We start from the raw sequence: 26970 nt of genomic DNA on the forward strand, positions 1-26970 counted from the left end.
CTCAACCGACCTCCTTCTCTCTGCTTCTTTCCATTCGTCCTGTCCTCGGGATGCCAGCAGAGTCCAAATTTCAGAACCCTTGACTTGATTTCTTGGATGTAAACATCAAGTCAAGAGAAACATACCAAGACGGGGGAGTGAAGCGACATTATTTCAAGCCATCGCTCGTTTTCATTTGGACAGGCCTTTTGAGTGTATTTTTAGACCTGGTGAGATCCAGCTCAGCGCAACTGTTGCTGAACGTCGTCTTTTTTCAAGGGGGGACGAAACGTTGTTTTGAAAAGAAGTTACATGCTGGTTTCCCTGGTAACGCAGCATTTCCAGGATCTCTGAAGGACCAAAAGTCACCTGCAAACTCAAAGAGAAAGGTACTTTAAAAGATGATTTAACCTGGCCTGATATTTGCTGTAGTGATACTGTTGTGTGCGATCACATGATTTAACAATACATGTCTCTGTCAGTTGTTGCTCTATGAATACCTGCCTGGTGAGGTGCAGTATTGTCGAACAACATATGCGGTGTATTTGCTCCCTTGCCATGGCGGCGGCAAAATAACAGGGACAGCAAGGCAGGGTTGCGGTTTCAATCCTTTCTTCTTCTTCAGGCGGCGAGGAAAGAACCTCTTTGTCCACATAATCAGGGACATCATCTCTTCTTGAGCAAGGTATAACTCTTTCAGCCAGGCTCAGGTGGCTAGTCTTATTTTTGGCTGCCGTATGGTCATCTGTGACTCAGACTGCAGACCATACTTATTTTGAATCCAAGATTTCTTCAAATAAACCTTGGATCTGCCTTTGAGAATGAGATGTTCATGCATGTTTCATCCCCGGCGCAAACAGAGGAGAGTCGTGGGTAAAAGAGGTCGAGAGCTGCTCCACGGCAGAGTTTTGAAGCTCTATGACTTCACAGGGAATCTGGCTCTGAGACTTTAAACTGTAAATGAAAATTGGTCATTGTTTCATCCCATTGCTGGACCCCAACACTTTGTTACATTTACACTAAATGTAACAGGACACACACCTTCCTAAATGATCCAGTTTTATCTCATCAGTCCCCACATTATATTCCCAAAAGTCTTGGGTAAGATCAAGATATTTTTGGCAAATATGAGAGACACTTGTGTTTTAGGCAGCAGTACTATTTGCTTTGTAACTTTCACAATGGTGCCATTTTTACTCAGTCACTCTCTCTTATCGTTGAATTATGAACCCTGGCTTTAACTGAGACAAGTGAGGTCTGCAGTGATTTAGATGTTGTTCTAATGTCTACTCTGGTCTACTCTGAACTCATTGGCTCACTCCCATTTCTCCACTATTCCATGTTTTCTCCATTTGTGGATAATGCCTCTCAATGTGGTTCAATAGAGTCCACAAAGTCTTAAAATTGGGTTTGTAATACCCTTGATCAGATTGGTAGAGATCAGCTACTTTGTTTCTAATCTGCTCTTGCATTTTCTGCCATTGGATCATGATGCGTTTTGCCTTGTGGGAATTTTTTTGCCTACTTCATGTTGCTGAACAGAATCTATTTAAGGAGATTTCTTCATTCCACAGGTCAGGTCAGGCAATAATTAGGCCAGGTTAGGCTCAGATAAAGTGATTAAATACAATTAATTCATGACTTAACAAGGAAGGCAAGTCCTATTTGACAGAGGGTCAGGTCGGTGTGAATAACCTTTTCTATTAATAAATGAAATAATTATTTGAAAACTTATTCATATATTTCCTTAGCGTATCCTTGTCTGATAGTAAAGTTTGGTGAGCTGAAGCACTTGGGTGTGGTGAAAATTTAAAACCAAATAAATCTGTATGTTATGTGAAGTTCTGTGCAGCATTTGTGAATACAGGTAGAGCCTAAAAGCAACTGGAAGATTAACTTAAAAACACTGTACCCAAAAAAAATATAATATAGCACAAAATGTGCAGGTCAATGAACGCTGACTCATATGGTGGATTGTATCATTGCTCGACTTGTGCACCAATCTGCCTGTTTATTGAGATGGTGACGGTCTCGGATGAATTTCACCCGTATCCATATTTCACTTTCAGACTATCTTCAGCCTCTGTTCTCTGCTGCTTCCCAACCTTTTTGGCTCACGACTCCACAAAAAGGAAGCAACATGTTCTATTTCTAAAGCCTGAGGACTTCAAAGTGTCTCGTATTTCAAAAGAACACGAAAACGTAGATATCTGTGTAGCACATGTCCTCCATTTCTTTCCTGTTAAGCATCTTGAGATCTCTCAGAAGTGTCTTGGTATTCGTAGGGGACTGCGAAGTCCAGGTTGGGAATTACAGTTTGTTTTATAAATATCTTTGATGGCAAATGATTATTCAACAGTCTTTCCCTCCTTTCCTTTTTAACCTATTTTCCCTGTAACATTGAGCATTTTCTTAAATGTGATTTAGAAGAAAGATTCCCATCTAAATTACATTGTATATGCTGCGCAAAGATGATGAGGAGGATGATTGAAGATGCTAACCACTTGTTCACTTGATCTCTTCTTGTAGATCATGTCCTGAAAAAAAAAGAACACAAAGGTGAAAATCAACCAAAAATATAACTTCAGTAAAAATAAAGAAATGTACTATCCCAATGTAGGAGAAACATTCAACCAACCATAAAATCAATCCTTCGACTAAAATGTGTCCTGTTCCCTCCGGGACCCACTAACATTTATTGGTACCTATAAAAGAGCTGCATAAAAATTTTAAACTGAAGCAGGTTGATTTGCCAAACTGATGGACCTACCATACAGATGTATGTTTTGACATATTACCGTACTAAAAAGACCCAATGCCAATCTATTTTCAGCTTTTAGGAGATAAACCTCAGATTTTGATTAGAAGGGTCCTGGGATTCCATAATGTTCATGATGCCACACACTATAATTTAACAGAACCAGGCCCACAGCACCACAGCTACTCCATTGAATTTAATGGTGAGCATCAACTGATTTTCCATGTGGTCATTCTTTGTTTTGCACCAAACAAACCTGGACGGTGTGTTGTTGAAAAGTTCAATCTCATCTTACCAAATCACACAATACCAGTTACTGTCATATCTATGTAAATGTGACTCTGAAGAATGCAATGACTGACGAAAAGGTAGATTTTTAAAAGGTTTATTGTATGGTTGGGGATGGATGGTTCTTTCTGAGGTTTGAAGGTCTCACGGGTTCTGCCAGAAAGATGGAGAAGGTGGTGAACGACTTGAGCTTGGTTATTGTGAAGATGAGACTTGGTCGGGAACTCACTTAGGCGGTAGCTTGGGTTTGGTGCAGAGGAGAGGTATTGAGCATACGTCCGGGTTGTCGGTGCAAGTCCTGGTTCCTTCTAGGGTAGGTCTGTACCACGCAAGAGCGCAAACGAACTGACGCCCTCCTCCTGGTTCCAGCTCCTTATAAAGGGTGGCAACCAGCTCTGATGAAACACACCTGCCCGTCCAACCCTGCAGAGAAGAGAGAGCAAGGAAAACAGGCCTGCACCTAGACCACGGAGTATGACAGTTACAGTCCTATTAGCGTTTATCAAACTTCATGTTCATGATGTAAGACCATAAAGGTAAAAAAGCTTATTTTTGCTTCTTTATCTTGACAAGATAAATATGGGCCCTCATCCAGCCAAGTGGCCAATGGGTGTGAGAAACTGGCCTCTGTTAATACCGAGTGTTTAGCACAGGGAAGAAGAAAAGTCATGGTTCAGTAATTATAGACTTTACGAAGATCTGATGAATTCTTTAAAAGCAAAGTTTTTAGGTTAAAAAGCCTTACATATTTCTGTATCATATGAATTGCTGATATTGCCAGTAAATGTGGTGCCAATTGTTATGCCATAAGCTGGTTGAATGTGCTTATTATTATTATTATTAATTATAATTTGGTATTATAATTTAAATAATAAATCATTCAACTCAAATTTCCGCTATAACAAATAAAGTTCAAATGGTGGTGATGTTAGCTATAAGCTTGTAAGTATTTATACCACTAATGCATTAGTTAATTTGCTGTTATGAACTCATTTATGCTGGAATAAATGATCAGGTCGGACTGTTAACCGACGAGGTTTATCCAGCAGGCTGTGAGAACCCCAATGTAACTGCAATTAGAGTTTAAATCCTTATTCCTTATCACCATCCAATGATATTGTCTCTGTATTAATATCAGATGTTAACTCCAAAGGAGGTTAGCTCTGATTTCTGAATACCCAGGCAACTGTGAATTGGATTGAACACAAAACAATGTCTATTCCGCAGTGGTTGGTTTTATTGAACCAAAAGCAATTCCCTGTTACAGTAATTCTCTGATTCAACAACTTTGGAATTCTTACTCATTACTAAACTAAAACATGCAAAAATATATGTGGAAATAAAGAACAAAACAAAAATAAACAATGGATTAAAATGAGTGGTTAGCAGATCTTAACTTAACTCAAAGTTGTTTAACACCGCCCTCGAAACATCGGCATTTGACGTATCAGCATTGATAGACAGAACAGCTTCGGGAATCTCACTGGACGCTTTGATGTCTTACGAAAGCTAGTTCAGCTAAGCTACCTAGAGTTCAGATACACGTCACCCTCCCAAGATGGCTGCTACGATGACGTATGAGGGGAGGTCCTAATGACGTAACCACGCTTACGCTGATGGGATAATGCCTCGCTTCGAGGGCGCAGCTAACTGGGAGTTTAAAGCAAAGCCCGCGACTTGAGCTCGGACAAAGAGATTAAACTGATAAGGAGAAGCGAAAAGAGAGAGGGGGGAAAGCAGGGAAAAAGATGAAAAGAAATGAAGCAGTAACCCACGGCGGGGTTCTTGATGGATCACCAATCAACACAGCAAATCAATTGTACAATGCATGCACATACAAAGAAAATGTTCAGCAAAATAATTCCAACTTCGTCGTGGAACAAAAGCATTAACCAACACCTGCAAAGTTCTAACGCCTGCCCAGGCACTTCTAAACACCCTGTTGGTGAGACAGAAATAAAAGGGGAGACCCCGTTACTTTGAGGTGCCTCGGGGCTGGTCCGGAGCACTCCGAGTAGTGGCTTTCTGGACGCGTCTTGACGAGCGCAGTCGTCCGCAGGCTGCAGCGGGACGGGGAAAAAACTCCTTCGTTTCTTCCACCGGGTTCAACAGTCGCTTTGTTGGCCAGACAAAGCGGGGTCCTCTTCGATCACTGGGAGATACGGCGTCTCTCAGTCTTTTGATCAGAGGGAATTTAAAAGTACTTATTTTAGTCGACCTCCTGTTATGTAAAGCAGGGAATAACCGTTGCGTCGAAAAATCTCGGTCCAGCGAGCAATCGAACACGTGGCGTGGGATCACCCCAACGGAAACAGCTGTGTCTTCTCGGGTTGGCTAAAAGCCAGGGAAGAAGGAAGATTGTCGTGTGTGATCGGCTTTTATAGCCATCACCATAGCAACCTTATCTTGATCGGCGGCCATTTTGCCGTGTTGCGTGATGGGAGTTGGTGGCCATTTTGACCACAGACATGAATACGTAGACGCCGCGTCCTCGGGTGAGAGGCGTGCCGACAGAGCGGCCATCTTAGGTCAGACCTAGCTGCGCTCAGAGAGAATACAAGTCAATTCAGAAAAATGTACTTTATGTTTTCAGACACTCTGAATGCGGTGAATTCTCACCCGATTTCCAGATAAATCAACTGACTGAAACGTCACCCCTTTAGGGGCTACATGGGACCAATTGAATGAAATTAAATTATTGTCTAACTTAATATATAATTTCGATTTTGTATTGAAAGTAAGCAAACTTCCAGAGCTACGTCCCAGGAAGCCTGACTTTTACTCCGCTTATGGGTGCGCAAATAAAAGGATAGGCCTACTAGAAACCAGATCCTGGGGAATTACTTTCCATAAGTAAGATTTTATAATAGATATTCCTCATGCTTTACAGTTACAGTTTTTCTGGCATAAACACAATATGTGCTAATGGGTAGCAGGGATGGAAGCAGAGAAAAGTACATTAAACACCAAAAACAAACAAAATGGTCCTAAATTACTGGATAGACATGATTTGTGGTGGGGGGGATATTATACAGTTTTTGCTATGATTTTGTAATGTATTTGATTCTTAGATGCGTAAGGTTTTTTGTTGATTTATTTCCCCCCAGATTGCGGTTTGTAATATATAATTTTTAAATGCTGTTATGAGCACCTCTGCTCTCACTTGTCTGTATATAGTTTTGCTCCTATGTAGATCAGTGCTGTTGTCTGTAGATCGGTGTCTGTGTACATAGCCTATACATACAGTATATATATATATATATATATATATATATATATATATATATATATATATTTATATAGGAAGAAAGAGAGAGAAATTTATGTGTGTATAAATTGTGTGTGTATATTAGATTAATATATAACTGCAAAATATGTAAGTGCATGTACATTTTTCATCCAGTTTGACTTCAATTTAAATAGTTTTGGTTCTGAATAAATATATGTAATCTGTCTGAAATGTCACGAGCGTTGTGAACATATGATTAAAATGAGATCTGAGCTGCCTCCTATTCATTTTGACAGCAGATGTCTGATCTGTGGTCTGACCCAAGATGGCCGCCATGTAGGCACGTCGGCCCAGCGGCCGGCAGCGTACAATGGGGCGTCTACGTATATGATGTCTATGATTTTGACCACATGAGTTGGTGGCCATTTTGACCACATTGCATCATGGGTAACGCAGTCCGTTACGTCCCGAATTGTTGGTGGCCATTTTGACCACATTGCATCATGGGTAACGCAGTCCGTTACGTCCCGAATTGATGCAGTTTTTGTCACGTCTGAACTGGCACAACACAATGATTGGGGGGAACAAAACAATTATTTAATGTATGAATAACATATAAATGTGTTCAAACTAAAGTATGGATATTTCCTACATTTTTAACATGAGAATGAGCTACGGCAGTGAATGAGAACTTTATTTTGGAACACCTTTCAGACACTTTTGAAAGAGGTACGGGTAACAATGGATTTTTGTTCTAAGCGCACTCGCATTGCTCAGTCACATTTTCAACGGAGCTTTTGCTGCCTTTCGTTTGCCCTCAAATGCCAGAAACTAGTCTTCTTTCACATTGTTCTAATTCTGTGAATTCCTGCGGCGGGAACATGGCAACAACAGTTGGTGTCCGCGAGTGCGTGCGCAGAGCAGAGCAGCTCAGCGTGTTGCAGAAACAACAGGTGGGCTGGGTCATTTGCAAAGAGGACAGATGCATTTCAAAGAGAAAATAGCTGCAAACTTTGGCATAGATTTTGATCTGAATAGAAAAAAAATTTGCCATTGCTCATGAGGAGTCTTGCACAGTGCGGCATTGTGTTACATCTGCTACAAGAAATATTGACGGCACTCTGGTCTTCAATCATTGCGACACTGCTCAATAAGTTCCCTTTGATCAATGGTCATCCTTTTTCTCACATGCACAACTGCTTTCAACAATCTCACACACAGCCCACATCAGTGTTAGGGCTTCTTGACTCAGAAGCATGCAGAAATGCACATTGGCGTGTGTGGGAGTAACATTATGCCAAATTGATTTTGCAGTTCGTTAACTGAATGGAGCAACGGAAAGGTCAGCCACAAAATCAAAGCACATCAGACTTCCACACTGTCAGTAATGGATATAGCTTAAAAGAACAGTGACTTTGCTGTAAAACCAAATCATGGTACATTGAATCGCCTTTCAGTAAAGCAACATTTTTAGATTGTTCTACAATGACATTCCAAATTGTTGTTCAACAGAAGAAAACCCAACCTTCACAACAAATTAACTTCCATGTTCCCCACTTGTCACTCGGAGATGTCATATAGGACATTAGTTTACATGATGGAGTATTGCTAAGTACGGCTAATGAGTTGGACGTACAACTATTGGTGTTTTTCTCCTTGATTTAATTGAAATTTGATGTTTAGAAGTATTGTGTTTTATATAGCTGTAGAAGAAATCCTGAGCCATAAGTGGGAACTAAATATTTTGGTGAACAAAATAAAAAAAAATCATTGCAGTAGAATTGAAATGGAAAATTCTGATCAAGTACCAACCCACATCTGCCGATAATGATTGCCATGCAGACAGACCTATGGTGGGTCCACATGAAACAGTTAGCCTTCAGCCTAAATTCATCGCCACGATTCTAGTCAACACCAGAGGAAATCTTTTTTTTTTTTTCAATCATAAGCAGTGAACATGACCCAAGGTATGTTAACAGGTTGAGGCTAAGGTGCATTGAATGTGAACAAGCTAAAATGTAGAATGCTCCACCTGATTAGGTTGTCCTCCGTGACATTAGTGCATGGCTCTGTTTTAACACTATCTAGATTGCTTAATGTTCACCGCTTCAGTTTTCTATGATTGTTTTTGCTGGCCTGTCACATAAGTAGTTGAGGCAATGCTAGTAGAATATAAAATTTACAAATGGCAGACATGTAAGGAAGCCAATGAAATACATTTTTTATTAGAAGTACAAATACATTCATACCAGTTTAAGTTCTGTAGATGATCATTATTAATAAGGTTTGTGTAATGATTGAGGAAAAGGACCCAGAATTCAGCCAGACCAGCAGAGGTTTCTTAAAAAAAAGCTCTTTAATTACCAACTCAAAAAATGGGGAAAAATCCAAACAGATTGTAGAACAAAAAGATGACACAAAAAATAAACTAACGAGCAGGGCAGACAAGGCAGGAACAGACCGGACAGACTGGCACAGGTTTCTGGAGGAAAAGGGGTCAAAAATCCAAAACACAAACTAACATACAGAATTGCAGGAGACTCACCCATACTCAACAGGACAACCTGGCACTGATGTCTGGTCTCAGCAGTTTATATGGAGGTGGAAGCAGGTGAAACCGGTGAGAGGTGATTGCAGCAGGGGTGGAGTTAGGCAGGTGTGCAGAGTAAGTAATTAGACCAGACATCAGTGCCGAGGCTCAAAACAAGAACAAATAAAAAAAACCAAACCAAAACTAAGAAACTTCTGAAGACATAATAGAATAAACTACAACAGTAAACACTAATCTAAACAAGAAACCAGACTAGACAGAACTCAAAACAGCCAGATAACAAAAGACAGGAAAGAGAAGGAAAACTAACACTAACAAACCATAACAGAACTCAGAATATTACAGTTTGCTTCAGCCTCTGTATCCTTATTAGCACCCAAGATTTCTTCTGGATTATCAGCGTAATCTGTTTTTTTTTATCGTAAAGTACTTTTACTGTCTAGTTTGCCTGTTGTAAAGGGCCACATAAATGAAAAAAATAAATATACAAACTGATACCTTTTCAGCTGGAGCATTCACTTTGGTGCAACTTTAACCAGCAGAGTTGTAATCCTCAGGGGGAAAAAAATTGGTCAGATTGGGTCAAAATGCCTCAGAAAGAGCTAGCATGATGTTCACTAAAACAAATAATATAGCAACCTGAAACTCACTTCTATGTGCCAATCCCACCCAGCCATTGAGTGTCAGCCCTTGATGTTTACGGGAATTGTTGGTGTACTCAGGAATGACAAACAAAGAGGACAATGAGTGACTTGGTGGAATACAGACGGACAAATACAGGCGTCCGTACTGGGATAGCAGAAGCACTGATCCCCATATGAGAGCCAGCAATGGAGGAAGCTCTGTGGAAAACCCTTTGCGTAGGTGACATCACTACAAGCAAGGGCAAAGGACATGGGCCTTGCTTGGCGTATAAGTGCAGAGTCAAGTGGGAACAAGAGGAGACCATCTCCAAAGTGTTCCCAAAATCTTAAAAGGATGAAATAATAAAAAATACCCTGGAAATAAGACTTTCTTTCACTGGAATCAAAGGTGGTGGGTCAAACCCCCAAAAACTCCCTTTAATCCTCTCTGCAACAAACTCTACACTTGACATAATATAGTCAGATAAGTGCTGGTATTCGGACAACTGCTAAATCCAGATGTATCTATGGGATGTCCAGACAGAGAGGCATGCTTTGTTACTCCAGAGATTCATTCATAGGGGTTCATTCTTGTGCCTGGATTATTATTTATAGGCTGCATGCATAAATTCAGAAATGAAAAGAACCAAACCTGTTGGTTTTGTTGGGATCAGAGAGGCAGGAGAAATGAAATTTAAGCCATACACAGTGTTTTTTTTCTTTAAAAGGTTTATTTACAATGACCTGATACCCTCTGCCGATGCTGAGGGTAAGCTGGTCAAAGCAGAAGGTGGAAGACCGGATGACAAATGCTATGTCGGAGTCTAGGAACAGGCTTGGGTCATGCACAGGTGATCAGGAAAAGGGCAGAAAAGTCCAGGGGCTCTGCAAGGTTGTAGTACAATCCAGGTTGTTTTCCAGAAATCGGAAGACCGGGTAGATTGTCCTACGCAAGGCAGGGAAATCCAAAGAAGTAGTTGTTGTCAAGACAACGTCTTGTCAGGCAGGAAGAAACGCTGGACTTCTGCTCACTAGTAGCTTTAAATCAGGGGTTCTCAGACTTTCCGTGGCCAGGGAACTCTTAGCAGCGATAACATTTTTCCAAGGACCCCTTTGGATTCCTCACGCTGATAGTATTTTAAAACAGCCTTTTGTGCTGTTAAATAATTAGGAATTCTGTATGTTTTAAAATATATATATAAATACACCTAATATTAGAGATATGGTGGAGATCAGATCCAAATTCTCGATCAAGCTAAACCCGATGTAACTGTTGTCATACTTCCTAATTTTAGCTGATTTGGCTTTTACCGTGCTTGATGAAGTGGATGGAGTTAAATATTTGTCCATTGTGTTACTTAGGGTTAGGGTACCCCTGGAGTCAGCAACCAGTGGCTTGCTGACTCCCGGGGGTACAGGGACCCCTGCTTGAAGGCCGCTGCTTTAAATAATCTGGTGTTGTCCCAGTGTCTGCTTTGAGCTAATAAGAAACTTGAAACAGGTGTGTGGAATAAGTTTCTTATGCGCAGCAGAGCAGCTGTCTTACGGGGGCAGTGAATAATCCTTGATTAGCCTGCAGAAGGTGACGTGGGGATGAACGCAGACAGCAGACAGGCCAGAATCATCACAGGTTTGAACTTTAACTTAATGCAGGTCTGTCACCAGGAACATTGCCTCCACTTACAGAGTCCTCTCCTGGTTCTATAAATGAGACAGGTATAATGAACACTTGAGCTGGACCTTCAGAGAAAAGCCCTCACGCATGTGACAGAGTAATTATCTCTTTGTAACTGTGCATGTAGACTATGAGAGTCGAGCAGGGAAACAGACAAATAAATGAAGTCAAAAAGCCCAACACTTGCAGGTAATCGTGTTATTGGAGCTCAGCTTGTCTGCCACACAGGATAATGAAAAGTTTCTTGAAAAGTGAGTATTTCATCTCACGGTGTCGATGTAACCTGTCTTCTCTCTCATTCTCTCACTCTGATTCATCTTGCCTCCTCATATCTCTCACGCTCGCGCGGGTAAACTGAACATATTCTAATGAGTCACCATCATCTGCGTGAATAAACACCTCCTGCGTGAAGGCTTATTAATCATGCAGTTTATATTTCTGTTTGCACTCACCAAAGTTGCACAATCGGTTTAAGTTGTCTACTTGGGGTCTTGGAAGAACGGTGACCTAATGTTGCAAATTCATCTTTTTTTTTAACACTTGTGTAATCTCCCTACCAATTTTGAAAAAAAAAATGGCAAATTTGATTTAAGTAGTTTCTGCAGGAAAAGGTTCCCACTTAGTGAAATTATTATTTTTTATTACAAAGAAGAGTTCTAACATAATAAGTGTAGCTATTTTTACTTGTTTCTACTTCGGAAAGTTGAATTGAGTGTTGAGAAAGTTTTAAGCAGTGATTCATGCTGTTCTATTCCTTTCAGGACCAAATATAATGACTCAGAGGGCCATTTTTCTTAGCTACTCTTCAAATTGGGTAGTAAAAGACATGTCATTAAAGTGGCGCAGACATATGTTGATCTTCAGTCAGGGAATGGCCAGAAAAACTCTGTTAATTGCGTGAGGTTGAACACATCTAAAACCAGAATGATAATTAAAAGGCTTAAAACAAATGGAACTGTGATAAACTCTGGATGAGGATCCAGGTTTCTTTCCTCCACGCACAGTATGCAGGTGTCATCTCAGTTTTTTTCCTGCACTCCGTCATACTCTTACATATCCTCATTTTGTTTCAAGAGGCAATAAGAAACCTGTGTTGTCTTACTCCACATCTGGCACTGTGACATACCCAGTCTGATCGCTAGATAAGCCAGGCTGTCACACATTTTCTGATGCAGCGCTTCCACAACAAAGAACTCACAAGTGCCCCACTGCTAGAGACTAACAAAGAAATATAGCAGCAATGACCCGAAAATAAAAATACTTATTCAAACTGTATGCTATGTTGTCTGCCTGGGCTTGCTGGGAGCTTAAAACTGATGGCTTGACCTACTTTTTGATTAATTCAGCTAATTATTATCTCACCACTTGTGGGCAGTCATAGAACATTGACATTTAATTCACAGGCATCGAGAAACTTCTAAAACGTAAAATAAATAAATAAATAAATAAAAAGAGACCAAGGCAAAAACCCCTTACCCCGTCCCGACGCAGCAGAACACTGTGAATTCCACGACAATGATCCTAATATACACACACTATTCAGAAAGGGAGGGCATAAAAGAGTTGACAGGAATTGATCTTCCACAAAATTGCCCTTTTTTCCTTATGCTGAGAGCTGCATGCTTTTCATTATGGGTACATGGTGAGGCAGCGAACAGAGCCAAGACAGCTTTGAGGCACAAATGCATGCACAGATAATGGTTCAGGAAAATGATTACCATTGAGTCTGAATGATGACAATGGAGTCTTTGAAAACCAGAGAGCTGTGCAGCAGCCATGGATCTGTCTGGAAGAAAAGTGGATGATATTAAGGCGGCTATAATGGCTTCTTATTGCATTTGTGATAGAAAGATTCTAACTATTGTCATACTGGGAGAGGTGGAGGTGGTGGAGGAGTATAAATACATCGGTGTTCACCTGGACAATAGGCTAGACTAGAGATGCAACTGTGAAGCCGTCTACAAGAAGGGACAGAGTAGACTGTACTTTCTGAGGAAGATTGGGTCCTGCAGGGTTTCCAGCAGGATGCTGCAGATCTTCTATAAGTCTATTATGGGGAGTGTGATCTCCTCTGCCATCATCTTTTGGGGTAGCAGCATCAGAGCAATTGACCTAAGGAAAATCTACTTATAAAGAAGGCCGACCTTCTTCTGGGATCCCGTCTAGAAACTCTGGAGATGGTTGTGCTAAGAAGGATTCTTCATAAAATTATAAACAATATGGATAACTCTAAGCATCCGCTACATCAGAGGCTTTTCCAGATCTGCTGTAAGACAGACCAGTACAGGGAATCCTTCCTGCCTGCAGCCATCAACAACAACTCTGTGACAAAACCACATAACGTGAGTTACAACAGCGTTTAATTTCCCTTTGGGATTATTAATGTATCTTGGAATTAGATTGAATTGCAGCTGAGAGACTACACGCATTGAGAGCAGGCTGGGGATTTCAGTGTCTGAACCAAACGGAGGTAACTTGGGTATTGGTGGGTACAGTTTCTTCTTTTTCCTTAGCAGATCTCCTGGAAATGTTTTTAAACAAGAGCAGACGGGTCGGTCAGTGGAGGTAGGTTCTCCAGGTGAGTGCTGTTGGTGCGATGCGACCCAGGCTGTTGGTTGTTATGACCTAACAACCACAGCAGTACAATCTGGCAGCTGCTGGAGCATCCCACTGGTCCTGTTATACTCTCAGATGACGGGAAGGATTACTGTAGGCGAGTGTGCAGCTCCTCAGGAACAGCAAAGATTTGATAATCGCACTTCAGGATCTACACTGAAGGATGGTAACTGTAGATAAAACTCTTCAAAGCTCAATTTTAGAGAGCCACAGATTCGTTAAAAATTAGTCTAGTTTTCAAACATATAAGATGCCTTTTCTCAAGGTTTTTCTTTTTTACATTTTTTATGTTATTAAAGTGCTGAACAGTAACACGTTGTGTCACCCGAAACATGGGATCACAATATTTATTCAGCAGCAGAAACCATAATGTTAGTGGGTGGAGGGAGTCTGCTTTCTTTGTCATATCGATCATACTGAAATAGTCTGAGCAGCAGCATGCAATCTTCAGAAATGTGTACATTTTTGATCAGGGTTGCATTGAGAAAGCTGTTTTATGGTCAGGATTGTTTCAGATTTGGCTCTGAGACAGCTAAACGTGGGTTAACAGTTGAGATCAGATGTTTACATACACCGTATGAAAAGACACATGACGTTCTGGTTCATTGATTATATTAAAGAAAAAAAAACTCCTGGATGTAACAAAGAAAGGCTTTGCGTTTGTGCTGTTGCCTTAAAATACACGGACAAATGTGCCCCGATTTAACTTCAGTGTTGCTTACAAAGCCGTGACCTTTACCTTAATATCAGGTTTCAATTGTGTACAAGCTTGCAGCTTTGGTGACTGTGCTCGTGCTTTCTAAAGATGAGAAAACATGATGCAGTTTAGCATATTACTGTACGTTGTGTAAAATGATTTTGTTTTTCTATGTCTGTCTTTAGCCCTCTTCAACAATGAGCAGTCAGACGAGCGGTGGGGAGGCCAGCCCTTCGTCTCCGTCCAATCAGAGGACGTTTTTGGATGAAGTCATTTTAACCTTCACTTCACCCATGGCCTGGCTGCTGGTTGTGGCCCTCATCCTCACATGGTCAGGCGTGGCCATTGTACTCTTTGACCTGCTTGATTATAAGACTCTAGCAGGTAACAGTTTTTCTTTATTCTCATCATCATTATACACACAGTAATCTTATACAAGGCATTTCATATTAAACGCTTTTATACGATTGTTATAATTTCATCCAGATGGGATTATAATGTGTTTTTAAGATTTTTATGGCATCTAATGACAACTCCCATCCTCTCACCCGTTATGCATTCTTTTGCATTTCAGTCATACATTCATTCCTCGCTCATAAAGCTCTGAGACATTTTTGAAGAAGACTTCAAAAGTGGTCGTGCTCTCACGATGGTCATCATTTCTGGCACGGGGCAACACGCCCCCTAGTTTACCAAAACAGCTCATCAGCTTTAACATCCCACTCATTTGACACAGAGAAGCTTTGAAAACGACCCCTGTTTCTGTCTTCCTCACACTCACGTCTTCAGCTCCACGTTAACCTTAATTAGCGTCCTCTTTTTTTTCTCCAACTGATGCAGCAGATCAGTAGCTATATGCACACTGAGGATACCAGCATCTCCTCTTTTTTCCCCTTTAATAGCAGAATCTCGCACTGGTAGAAGTGAAGTGGTAGAGCGCCCAGTGTCAAAACGCATTCTAATAACATCACCGCATTGTGCGATTAAGAAAACGAGCTTAAAGTAATGCCATTTGTTCAATAATCACTGCCTACAGCTTTTTCCCCCTGTAGGAACTGGGAGTAGCTATTTCCCCCCTCGCATATCTTGTCTTGATTTTACAACTTAATTGTACTGAGTGATCACATTTGGCTTTCTGTGATCGCACTTTAATTACTTCATTGCCACAAGATAATGGGTAAATGAATTTCATTGCACTCTGCGCTGTGTTGCCGACAGATTGAAGAGAATGTAACAATTAGGTTCTCGTCTTCTAACGTCTAAGATTGTCCGCTGACGGGCACCGTTGGTCAGGCTCGCAATGCGCTCCCCCTGTCAGCCAAAACGACACAACCACTGACAAGTAAAGTCAAATAAACACAGCAGCCTTGCGACATTTTGACATTTTGCCCCGTTACAACTACAAACCATTTAGTTGGAAATGTACGTGATAGGTTAAGACAAAGTGGTGCATAATTGTGACGTGGAAGGAAACCACTACTTTCTACACGTAAGATCTGAAAAGACGTGCATTTGTCTTCAGCCCCATTTACTGTGACGCCACTAAATTAAATTGTGTTCCTTCAGAGGTCACAGAAACAATAAACAGAGTCAACCAGAGTGTTTAATCTCAGTATATATCCAGCTGTTCTGCCAAGGCCACAGAGAATCTGGTTGGTAGTTTGCCATGAGATATGTAGGGGAAACGGGAAACATGTGGAGGAAGGACCTCTGGTCAGAGGCGACCAAATCAAAATTAAACTGGTTTAGATGGAAAACACTACATGTGACGTAAAACGAACCGCCTCTACCGGCGGGGAAACATATGGTAGTGACAGCAGCATGCTGTCACTACCATATGTGTTGTAGGGACGAAGAGGCTTTCAAAGATTTGGGATTTCTGCAGCGAGAATTGAAAAATTATCTTTACAGATGCTCTCCAATCCAAGTTGGAGCTACTTTGAACGGACAAAAATCCTCAGTCTCCACGTATGGTGAGCTGATAGAAGCACAACTCAAAAAACTTTTGGCTGTTAGTGCAGCATGAGGTAATTTTATAAATTATTACCTTTGGAGCTTTGAATACTCAAAGCATGATTTGCCTTCCACTTCATAATTGTGTGCTACTTTTTTATTTAGTTTAAACTTAAAATACAACCCTCCAAAGATAAAAAAAATACATGCCGTCTGTGGTTGTGAGCTAAAATAATAGGGGGGAAAAAGTGTAGGAAAAGTGTAGGAAATTGGAATACCTTCATAAAGCGCTTTAGATTATATATTTTTTTTTTTTAAATTGGAAAGGTCCTCTTGACGGGTTGTTCTTTTTTGAAGCAAAACATTTTATTACATTTTTTCTACGCGGATTATTTAGATGCATCAGGACACCTTAGATTATCTTAAATATGGTAATTAAGCTCTTACATTTGTAGATGTGTGGATTCTTTTGTTATCATGAAAATCATGAAAGGAGCCCAGTACTTTGTTCACTGTTTTGCTTTATTTTTCTGTTATTTATAAGCTTAGCAAAGTAATCTACCTGAATGTTTACATATATTCATAAGAAAATTATGATTTGTGGATTTTCTAAAAGAAATAATTTAATGGACAGTGATGACATTCACATTCCAACCTGAGGGAAATGATGCGGCATACCTCCTGCTGCATTTATTTCACCAGTCCCATACATGTCCATGTACTTGGAGTATCTTTTGATTAAAAGGATACGCCTGTTTCGCACATTCAACAAACCCATCTTCAACTCCTGTCTTCACTCTCCTTTTTTTGTTTTTTGACCCTCCACCCAATCACACCCTCCTCATCCTCATGCTGTCAATCCCCTGCCATCCCATTCAAAGACTACACGTCATACTGTGACGACCCCGTGTGTTTATCACCTGGTAAACGAACAACTAAACCACAGAGTGCTGCATGCATGGATGCATCAGTTTGGAGTCAGATCTACTGATCTCTATCTGGGTTGTCAGTTACTTTGCCTTGACTTTCTCCTCTCAGAGGGTAAATCAATGCTCATTCAGCATGAAACCAGTGGCCTACATCAATGCAAAAATTACTTTTCTCCACTAAACTCCAATACATTGTCATACACAAGGGTGTGTATATATATATATATATATATATATATATATATATATATATATATATATATATATATATATACACTCCTGATATATATATATATATATATATATATATATATATATATATATATATATATATATATATATATACACACCCTTGATTGATCATAAATGACATTTTAGAAATAAATTCAGTGAGTAATGTATAAAAGGGACAGCAAATATTTTGGTATAATCGGATGCTACATCTTAGGAACTTATGCTTTAGCTTAAAAGTTCCCCATGCTGAATAGGAAGTTTTGATTTACTGTTTGATTGTCACAGCCCCTGGTTTCGGGCATTTTAAGCTGTTTTGCTATGATGTTTAAAGGGTCTACTGATGGATAACAAATGAAAGATAGCAAAAACACAAGGGAATTTCTCTCCTGCACATCTCCAGAAACGACTGAGGGCTCTGATGAAATGTTACCTTTTTCTTGACATACAGCTATAGCCAATGCATTTTTTTTCCTGATTTGTTTTCCACTATAAATAATTGATGATGACAAATCAAATTCTCTGAACAAGATGGAAAAACTGGACGTATTCCAGTACCGTAAAGTCTAATTGATCCATATATTTTTTATTTTATTTTATGCAAATTATGTGATCAAGTCATCATTTTTTCCAGTGGTTTAAAAAAGGTTAACAAAAGTAATCCTTAAATGCTTTTTATATTCCATTATAAACAAAAACTCAATCTGTTTTAATAGGAGTTTTGGCAGTAGAACAACACCAAGCAGTGCACAGCTGTGAGGAGAAACATACATCACCCAGCTTTATACAATTTGGTTCTAAAAAATAATCTGAACATTGTGGAATGTGCAGTACTTTTTAGTACCACCTTCTGCAGCTGTTAGGGCTCCAAATATTTTGGGGTATTTCTCTGCCAGATTTCTGCCATCAACTCAGTCAGACTGGATCGAGTCTAGTCATAATTTTATCTCAATAGCAATGTGCAATATGATTTATTGCACTAAAATACTTTACACAAATACAATGTTAAGAATTAATTCATGTTTAACACGTATAATGAATAAAAGAACACAAATAAGTGGAAGTTTTCAAAAAGGCCTCAGAAAGCAAGGAGGTTTTGACCTCGATTTAAAACCTTTAATGATGGGGGCACAGCACACAAGAACCGGGGGTTTGTTTAATAACTTGAATCCTGCCGTGGAAAAGGTGTAATGAATGTTTCGCCTCACACTGCTGGTTGAGACAGAGAGAAGCAGCTGGTCAGCTGAGCTCAGAGCTCCGGGTGGACAGTTAGGAAGAATGCAATGTCAAAGAAATGAACGGTAATGGCAATTTATATGACACAGATTCTTAAATTGAGTTAGGTCTTCATTTTCTAACACGTGAAACGCTAAGAGCTAAAGCACCTCTGGCCTAGCTCTGCCATTACATTTTATGGTGGATGTCCTGCTGGAAGCTGAACTTCCACCTCTCTCTCTAGCCTTTTAAAGGCTTTAACAGTCTTTCCTGAAGGATTCCTGTGTTTTCTAGCTCCATCCATCTTTTCATGAACTTCGACAGAACATGATGCTGCCATCGCCCACGTTTCATATGGTCATTGGTGTTTTTAGAGTGATGGGCAGTGTTGGCTTTTTCTGACACATGTAAAGTTTGCAAATGAGCCAGAGGCTTCAGCTGTGGTCTCCTCTGACCAGAGCACCATCTTCGACATGTTTGTTGTTTCACCTACATGGCTTGTATAAAACCGTAAAACTGATTCTCAGTATTCCACTCTGTATTGAATTCTGCATTTCACAATTAATAGTTATGCCAACAGATCCCGTCTTAGCTGTAGATCCCTGCCAGAATTACCCCAGGCCTATTTGTTGCTCCTCTGACGGAAACTTTCCTTGCCCGGAGTATTGGTTATATTGTGGTTTTGCAGTTGTACTATCCTGAAAATCGAACAGACAGTGCATAAGAGGCCATAACCTACATCTGTGTTATATGTCTCTATATCTTCATCCCTGACTTGCCTGCTGTGTTCCTTGCTCTTTATGATGATGTTTATTCACCAATCTTCTCCAACAAACCTCTGATATCTTCACAGAACTACTGGGTTTGTGCTGAGATTAAAATTACACACAGTTGGAATCTACTGATCAATTAGGTGATTTTTGAAGATAATTGGCTTTTTGTTTCATATTTATGCTCTACATTGTTCTGCTGTTGTTCTATCGCATAAACTCCCAATCAAATAAATAGATATGTAATAGTTTTGATTTAACAAAATCAATACACATTCAGTATGTGGGAATATTTTTGCAAGGCCCTGTTTATGGATTTTGGGATTTTCACTTATTAAAGAGTTTTGCTTCTTTCTGTTCAGATTACTTAAATTTGTTATTCATCAGTATGCCCCTTAACTCCCGGTGTTCAGGAAAATTATGAATAATCAGCACATATGCAGGTATAAGCAGAGAGAAGCTGCATGTGTGTTCCTTTGTTCTGCCTGGGTCTGTTTGTCCTCAGTGACAGAGTGACTTTGCTTCCTTTTTTCCTCAGCTAATTAAAAATAATTATTATTATCATATGTACAGTTTGCCAGGCTCTAACCTGTCCTGTCTTTGTTTTCTAAGGCAAATATTTGCAAGTCGTGTGCTATCTCTGCTGTTATCTGGCAAAAAAAACCTAAAAAACATGTCAGTAAAAACTATCAGTTGGTGTATACGACATGACAGAGAAGCATTTTTATACAAAGCTATGACTTGTTGTTTAAAATCTTGAAAATAAATTGTGAAGCCTTGTGTATAATGAGTTCCAAACAAAAATCTGTTTATACTAATCCCTAATCCTCATCTAAAACCTTCAGGCACGCGTAAAGGTGTCAATTGGTGGTCACGACTAAATACAAAAAAATAAATGCAGAAATAAAATGTATGCCTGCGTAAAAAGGGAGATTATTGTCAGGGTTTTGTTTACCGATGAACTCAGGACGCACACACGGGACTAAAAGTTTGAGTTTTTATTGAAGGAAGTCTGCTGGGTGGTGAGTGATGAAGACCGGAGGTTCAGGACTGCAGAAGGTCAGGGATGAATGTGATGGCAGGAGCTGACGGCCCGGAGACAGAGAGTCCACACTTCCTAGGTGCTGCTCGGCTAGCTGGCCTCATAGCACTCAGGTTAGCAGTTCATTTGGAGACACCAGGGCACAGAGCTGAGCTTCACCAGGGCGGCTAGTCAGGTTAGCAGAACTTGAGAGACACCAGGGCACAGAGCTGAGCTTCACCAGGGCGGCTAGTCAGGTTAGCAGAACTTGAGAGACACCAGGGCTCAGAGCTGAGCTTCACCAGGGCGGCTAGTCAGGTTAGCAGAACTTGAGAGACACCAGGGCACAGAGCAGAGCCTTTCCAGGATGGCTAGTCCAGCTAGCAGTTCTCTGGAGACACCAGGACACAGAGCAGAACCTCTCCAGGAACAAACAGTGAACGAACAGTCTTTAGAGTGACTGACAGGACTAACCTTAACAACAGGAGCAAAACAAAGCTTCCAAGACAAACCGGTGACTGGCATGGAGAGGTGTGGAATGATGACGGCCCAGTGCTGAACTGAAGGCAGAGGGAGGTTTAAATAGAGCACTTCACAGGTGGAACAAGGGTCTGGCTAATTGGCTGGTAAATGATTATCAGGTGTGACTGACTGCTGAGGAGGTGAAGTGAAAATTGACAGAAAATAACTGATGACTGAAAACTAACAATAAATAAAGTCAAACCTAACCCAAAAGAGATGAAAAAATGAAAGTAACAGAAAAACAAAGCCAAACCAAAACTCAACCATGACAATTATAAAGACACAAACTGACAGAGACAGAGTACAGACGAGACGAGGGTAGATTGAAATCAACGAAATGGAAACATCCAGGAGAAATGAAGCTTTGAAGCAGGGAGCAAAGTCCCAGGATGGAGTGCAAAAGATGGTTGTTCACTGGTTCGTGGCTAGATGAAGTTAGTTAAATCTTTGTTAGAAGAATGACGTCATTTACAGCACAGGGGGAAAATATTTGGCCCCTTAGAGACTTCTTCTGGTTTTAAGGAAAAGACAAAAGACACAGAGGACATCAGCATGAAAGCAAGATGAAACAGATTTAAAGAGACAACATGGAGGAGAGGACCCGCGCTTTAGGGAAGCGATGGGGACCAAATGATTTCAGAGAAATGATAATTATCAAGAGGAAATTCCTTCCATTTTAGGATTTTCTGCCTGTGGGTTGAGTGCCAATCAAAGATATGTCACAGCATTAATCAGTTGTTTATGAGGCTCCATTAGCCTTTGCAACTCCCCCACACTGAGAGAAAAAGGCAAAAAAAAAAAAAAAAGCAACTTCCATCTGGCAGAGGGAAAATTAAAGAGATCCACAGAGATAATTAAAACAATGCATTTAGCACTTTGGAGGCAACACTTATCACAACACACAGCTAGCGATGAATCTGCCAATTCACTGGTCCCTGAGAGAAAAAGAGAAAAGAGCTGCACTGCATAACTGTTACAGGACTACAGCTTTTTAAACTGTTCGTTGCTTAAAATGTGTTATTTTTAAATATATGGAGCAAAGTAAAAAATGTGTTCTCTTTAGCTTATAGATTATAGCAGTTCAGGACCAAGCCAGGGACACCAATTACAACTGCAAAAAGCCCAAACAACTTGTAATTTACAAATAGGATACTGTAAAGATGTAAATCACAGTTAATTAATCCATTAATTTGTTTAAAAAAAAACATTATTTGCATGCATTATAGCAGGATTTATCTTTAACATACCGCAAAGTTTATGAGCAGAGAGCAAGCTTTGATAAAAACTGAATTAGCCAAAACATTTCAACTGCTTTCACGGTGCTACTGAGTCAAATAGATTCTGGTGACATGAGAGCAGGGGACCAGAGCGCGCTGAATTAAAGCAGAGACCTCGTTGCTGCAGGGAATTGTGCTAAAAAGCAGAGACACCATGCAGCTCCTTAAATTATTGCACATAACAATACAGCATTACACGGTTGCATTTGTAACATGTAAGAAATGCACCAATTAGAGTTTTGAGGCCAGTTCCGAACTCCTGTCTTTTAAAAGTTTCCACCTACTGATACCAATGAAAGGCTGATTCTGATTTCTCTCTAAAGGGGACGTACAAAAAATAGCAGAATTAAAAACCATGATATATCCAGACCAGCCAGTCTGGATAAGGGCCCGATCAACATGAAATTTGTTTTAATCCGGTCAGATTGACATGTTGATTAAAATAAATGCGTCCAACACTCATCTTATATTGCACGTTTAAAACTTTTAGATTACAAAGACTAGAAACCTAGCAACCCAAATTACAACCTTTTGAGCGTCTTCATGTACATTTGTTTCTTTCCTGTAGTGCATGTTTAATTCACCTATTACTATTAGTTTTTGATTACAATTTATAATAACAAAGTCTCATAACTCCTGACACAGAAAGAAAAAAGAAAAAACAGAGACAGAACCAACCATGCTCCAGATAAAACAGATTAGAAGATACTTTAAACCAACATTCAATAGGTTTTCAATAGGGGGGGGGGGGGGGGTGGTTAGCAACTCTTTCAAAAAAGTACTTGTTTTAAAAAAATCTGTCAAGAGACCAAACTAAAACTAGACTCTTAGTAGTCGGTATTAGTACCAATCCTGTAAATTATAACCCATTTTACTGTTAATTTGGAAAACTGTCTGTTCGTCCTTGTTTGTTTTGCCGTAATGGAAAAAGTCAGTGAGAAATTGCCTTATATCTATGCAGACAATGTCAGAGAAAGCAGACCAGGTAATACGCTCAACTTTTTTTTGGCATGTGTGTTACTTTAGCTGCTGTGGTGTTATCCAGCATGTAATCTGCAACATACACTGACATGTTTGAAAAGCTATGTTTGACGTTTTCTTGTTTTTTTTCCCAACTCTCAAAAAAAAAATGTTACTGGCTGTTTCTGTACATTTTCTCTCTTTCTTTGTCTACTTGATTGTCGCTTTCTCTCCGCAACCTGTTTCACTTCATATTGTGATTTTTTTTGTGTGTGTGTTTTTAATGACATGTTGTCGTGTCTCCTGCTCAGGTCTGCCTCCTCCTTCTGCCATCGGAAAGAGAGGTTTGAGGGCTCGAGGTAAGATGAAACACACTCACATTTGCGTGTTAGTGCCCAACTCCAATTATGTCGCACTACAGAGTAATATTATACCTGAATTTCCCCACTGCAGGGCAGTACAGGATATTCCGGTGGTGTTCAATTCTACAAGTCAATCTCAAACATCTCGCTATGAGAAACAAAACATGAGTTTGAGTTTTATAATGAGCCCAGTCATAGAGGTATACAGTCATATTCATTAAATTAGAATATTACTGAGAGGTTCATTTATTTCAGCAAGTCAATTCACTAGGGGAAACACAGGCTGGTGATGTTTTACAGCCTTTATTTCTGTTAATACCTTTCTTTCCCACCTTCAGCTAATAAAAACACACCATTTAACGTTAAAATATTGCATTTGATCAATAAAAAAAGCAACATTTTCAGAAATGGGGGCTAAATGCAAAAGTATGTTTAATACCTGCTTTGAAGTTGTTGTTTTTATTTTATTTTATTAAAAAGCCTCTTAGAAATGCATATTTAAATTTACTGAATATGGCTGTAGTCAGAAAGCAGTAAAGAAAAAATAATAATAATCCTGACAGCTCAGTGTGCATTTAAATAGATGTGACCACCGAGCTAAAGGGGTTCTAAAGAGCTTGACAAGAGAAATAAATATGTGTATGGGGTCATAGTCTAGAATTATTCTGTAATGCTTTATTAATCCCAAAGAGACATTAGTTGAACAGGAGATCAATCAGAATTCTCTAAGGGTTATACTGAGATACCAGCACAATCTAAAGGTCATAATAATTTCAAGGTTCACAACCTTAATTTGTTTTTTTGGCACCTAATAGATGAGTTGGCTTTTGTTATCATTAGACATGAAAACTCATTGTATCTCAGGGAAATCTGTTGTTGTGTGTATCTTAAAAGCTGTAGAGTCTACAGTATATCACATTATCATCATCTCAAATCCAGATGGTTTTCAAACCCAAAATAAATCCTTTTAATTTAATATGAGCCAAGTTGTCAAACTGATTCAGGCTTCCTTCACACCCGAGCAGGACTGCGCTCTGACATTAAACATAGATGTTCTCGGCTGGGTCTTGGAGGGGTCCACTGGGGTACATCAAGGATACAGTGAAGAGAGAAGAATTTGAAGAAGGAGTGGAGGCTGTTCTCATGCCAAGGCAACAACTTCCCACCACCTATAGTGGTTTACAGCAATTCAAGTCATTTATATGCCACCCTCTTGCACCACTGCTCTATATGCAACCAAAGAGTATCTCACAAAGCAGCTGAAACAGACAATCATTATGCGGCTCAATGCGCGCACACCTCCAAATTGGGTGGTTATTTGGAGACTGGAGGAAGTTGTGATATTTTCCAACTGCGGTTCAAATGCAAAATGCTTGTGTTACACATTGGCATTGTGTCTTGCAAAGTGGAAGGAGAAGATGGAAAAAGCATGATTAAAAAAAGTTTCAGTATTTATAGTCCAGATGTGATCAGCCAACATTAATCAGAGGAAAAACACATGTTTAGGATTTAATTACATGACCTTCCTGACAGAGCAGATACTGCATGTTGGTGAGTGCAAAGTGGACTGCCCCAGATTAAATTGATGCAAAACAGATCCTCCGTTAAAATGCACCCTTCTAATACCCTCTAAAAGCTAACACGATGGCAGATGGTGCGTCCTCCTAGGGCTGGACGATAATTCAATAACAATATATATTGATCGATGGACATGGTTTAATAGAGAAAAAAACGGTCAATAAAAAGTTTAATAAAAGAACAGTTTCCTTCCTGTGGCATTCTAGCCATGTAGGTACAATACAGTCCCATCCAATTATAAACTCAGACCCAGGAAAGCTCCTTCACCGAGCTTCAAAGAGTTCAGTTCTTTTTTTTTAAGGTTTACATTTTTGGTAAAAAGTTGGTTGAATAAAGGGTTGTGTTTGAATTTAGTGTTCTTTATCTAAATTAAGCAACAACATAAAATGGCCAGGATAATTATCAATATAGATCGATGTGGAAAAGAACTTGCATTCTTGATTTTGATTCTCCTGAGCACCAGTCAACATGAATTACATGTAAAGGTTTATTGAATTTAGTAAATGTAATACAATTAACAATTTATCAAATATAAGCTAAAAGGAATAATTAGCAAGAAAGAAAAAAATGCAAGGTCACTTTATCAAGGAAAAATGCCTTTGTAGTCTCATTGTACACTTAAACTGTTTTCTTGAATTTCTCTTTCATTTTAGCTGCGTTTCGTTCACCAAAACCAAGCCTTGCTGGAGTCCACAATGACGTCACGCCTCAGGAGAGCTCTGATTGGTTGGACATGATATGGTCTTTTGCAGCAAGTTTGGTAGCTCCTGATGAGGAAGAGGAAGGTATTCATCTGCTAACTGAAACCCTCACATGTAAGAAAACATCCCCTCATGCTAATTTACAATTACTTACATTGCTAATAAATAACCTTCTTCTCAACCCATCTAATATTTTATTAAACTCATACATTTTCACTCTCATAATTACATTTCTGCTGGAGTTGGAATTAGGATGAATAGAAATATAGAGGTTACAGCTCAATATTCCATTGTAAGACGGCTCTGCAAACATCCTGATTACAGATCAATGTAAAGGTATCAGGTTTGATTCCTAATCATAGTAATGTACCGCTTGCATGCAGCAGAATTAGGTTAGATAGAATGAGCAGAAGCCAGATTTTTACTTTACTTACAGATGAATATGTTCAAGACCAAAATTAAAAAGAACAGCAAAACTGAATAATTATTTATGGGTTCCTCCTAGTGGTATTATTTGCATTTCAAGAAGTATATTTGTTACAGCTAAAATCACTGGATTCATTCCATGACATACATCATTTATGTTTTTTTATTTATTTTTTTGTTTTGTAGCTTTAAGTCCAGAGGAACTCTGAGGGAGAGGAGTTGGGAAAACAACGAGCAACGTTAACCATCCAAAAAGAAGATGTGGGAACTGGAAAGAGCCGGAGGGGAATTGTACACATTATATCATCCTAACGTTTATTCTGTCTATCTGTAGCTGTAATCTGATCATTAAAGACTCCTATTTTAAACCACTGTCTTCGATTTCTTGTCTGTGGAAGACTGCAACACTGTTAATAATCTTGTATTTACTATAATGGAGACGTAGAACAGCCTGTCCAGCTTGTACAAAAAGGTTCATTACAAAGTGCTTTGTAATTAATAAATTTTTTTAACTCTGTTGCCAATTGATGACCGTTTAATTTTCTACCTTTGCAGCATGCCCTCTTCAGTTGCACAAGTTAAGTAACTCCAGGTGTTACCTGGTGTTCA

The 26970-nt window shown here is 39.6% G+C and overlaps 1 protein-coding gene across 4 annotated transcripts; it reads left to right on the plus strand.

Moving 5' to 3' along the window:
* Nucleotides 1-26731, plus strand: LOC105919208 (triadin). 4 transcript variants are annotated; one of them, XM_012854473.3, is made up of 7 exons: nucleotides 1-368; nucleotides 14602-14800; nucleotides 17251-17292; nucleotides 23296-23319; nucleotides 23606-23653; nucleotides 25888-26049; nucleotides 26548-26731. In XM_012854473.3, the coding sequence occupies exons 2-7, from the start codon at nucleotides 14614-14616 to the stop codon at nucleotides 26568-26570; spliced, it is 486 nt and encodes a 161-aa protein (XP_012709927.2). In that variant the 5' UTR covers nucleotides 1-368; nucleotides 14602-14613; the 3' UTR covers nucleotides 26571-26731. The 4 variants fall into 4 exon arrangements, with proteins under 4 accessions (XP_012709927.2, XP_012709930.2, XP_012709931.2 ...); XM_012854476.3 differs by lacking the exon at nucleotides 17251-17292 and having other exon boundaries at nucleotides 3-368; XM_012854474.3 differs by lacking the exon at nucleotides 23296-23319 and having other exon boundaries at nucleotides 6-368.
* Nucleotides 26732-26970: the final 239 nt, after the last annotated feature.

The sequence above is a fragment of the Fundulus heteroclitus genome, chromosome 15 (assembly GCF_011125445.2).
Source record: "Fundulus heteroclitus isolate FHET01 chromosome 15, MU-UCD_Fhet_4.1, whole genome shotgun sequence".
Classification (NCBI taxonomy): domain Eukaryota; kingdom Metazoa; phylum Chordata; class Actinopteri; order Cyprinodontiformes; family Fundulidae; genus Fundulus; species Fundulus heteroclitus.

What these genes read in the sequence shown, in the direction of transcription:
- LOC105919208 (XM_012854473.3), top strand. Translation starts at nt 14,614, where the DNA reads ATGAGCAGTCAGACGAGCGGTGGGGAGGCCAGCCCTTCGTCTCCGTCC. An exon ending in CCCCGTGTGTTTATCACCTG is followed by an intron (nt 17,293 to 23,295) that starts GTAAACGAACAA and finishes ATATCTATGCAG; the next exon opens with ACAATGTCAGAGAAAGCAGA. An exon ending in GCTAACTGAAACCCTCACAT is followed by an intron (nt 26,050 to 26,547) that starts GTAAGAAAACAT and finishes TTTGTTTTGTAG; the next exon opens with CTTTAAGTCCAGAGGAACTC.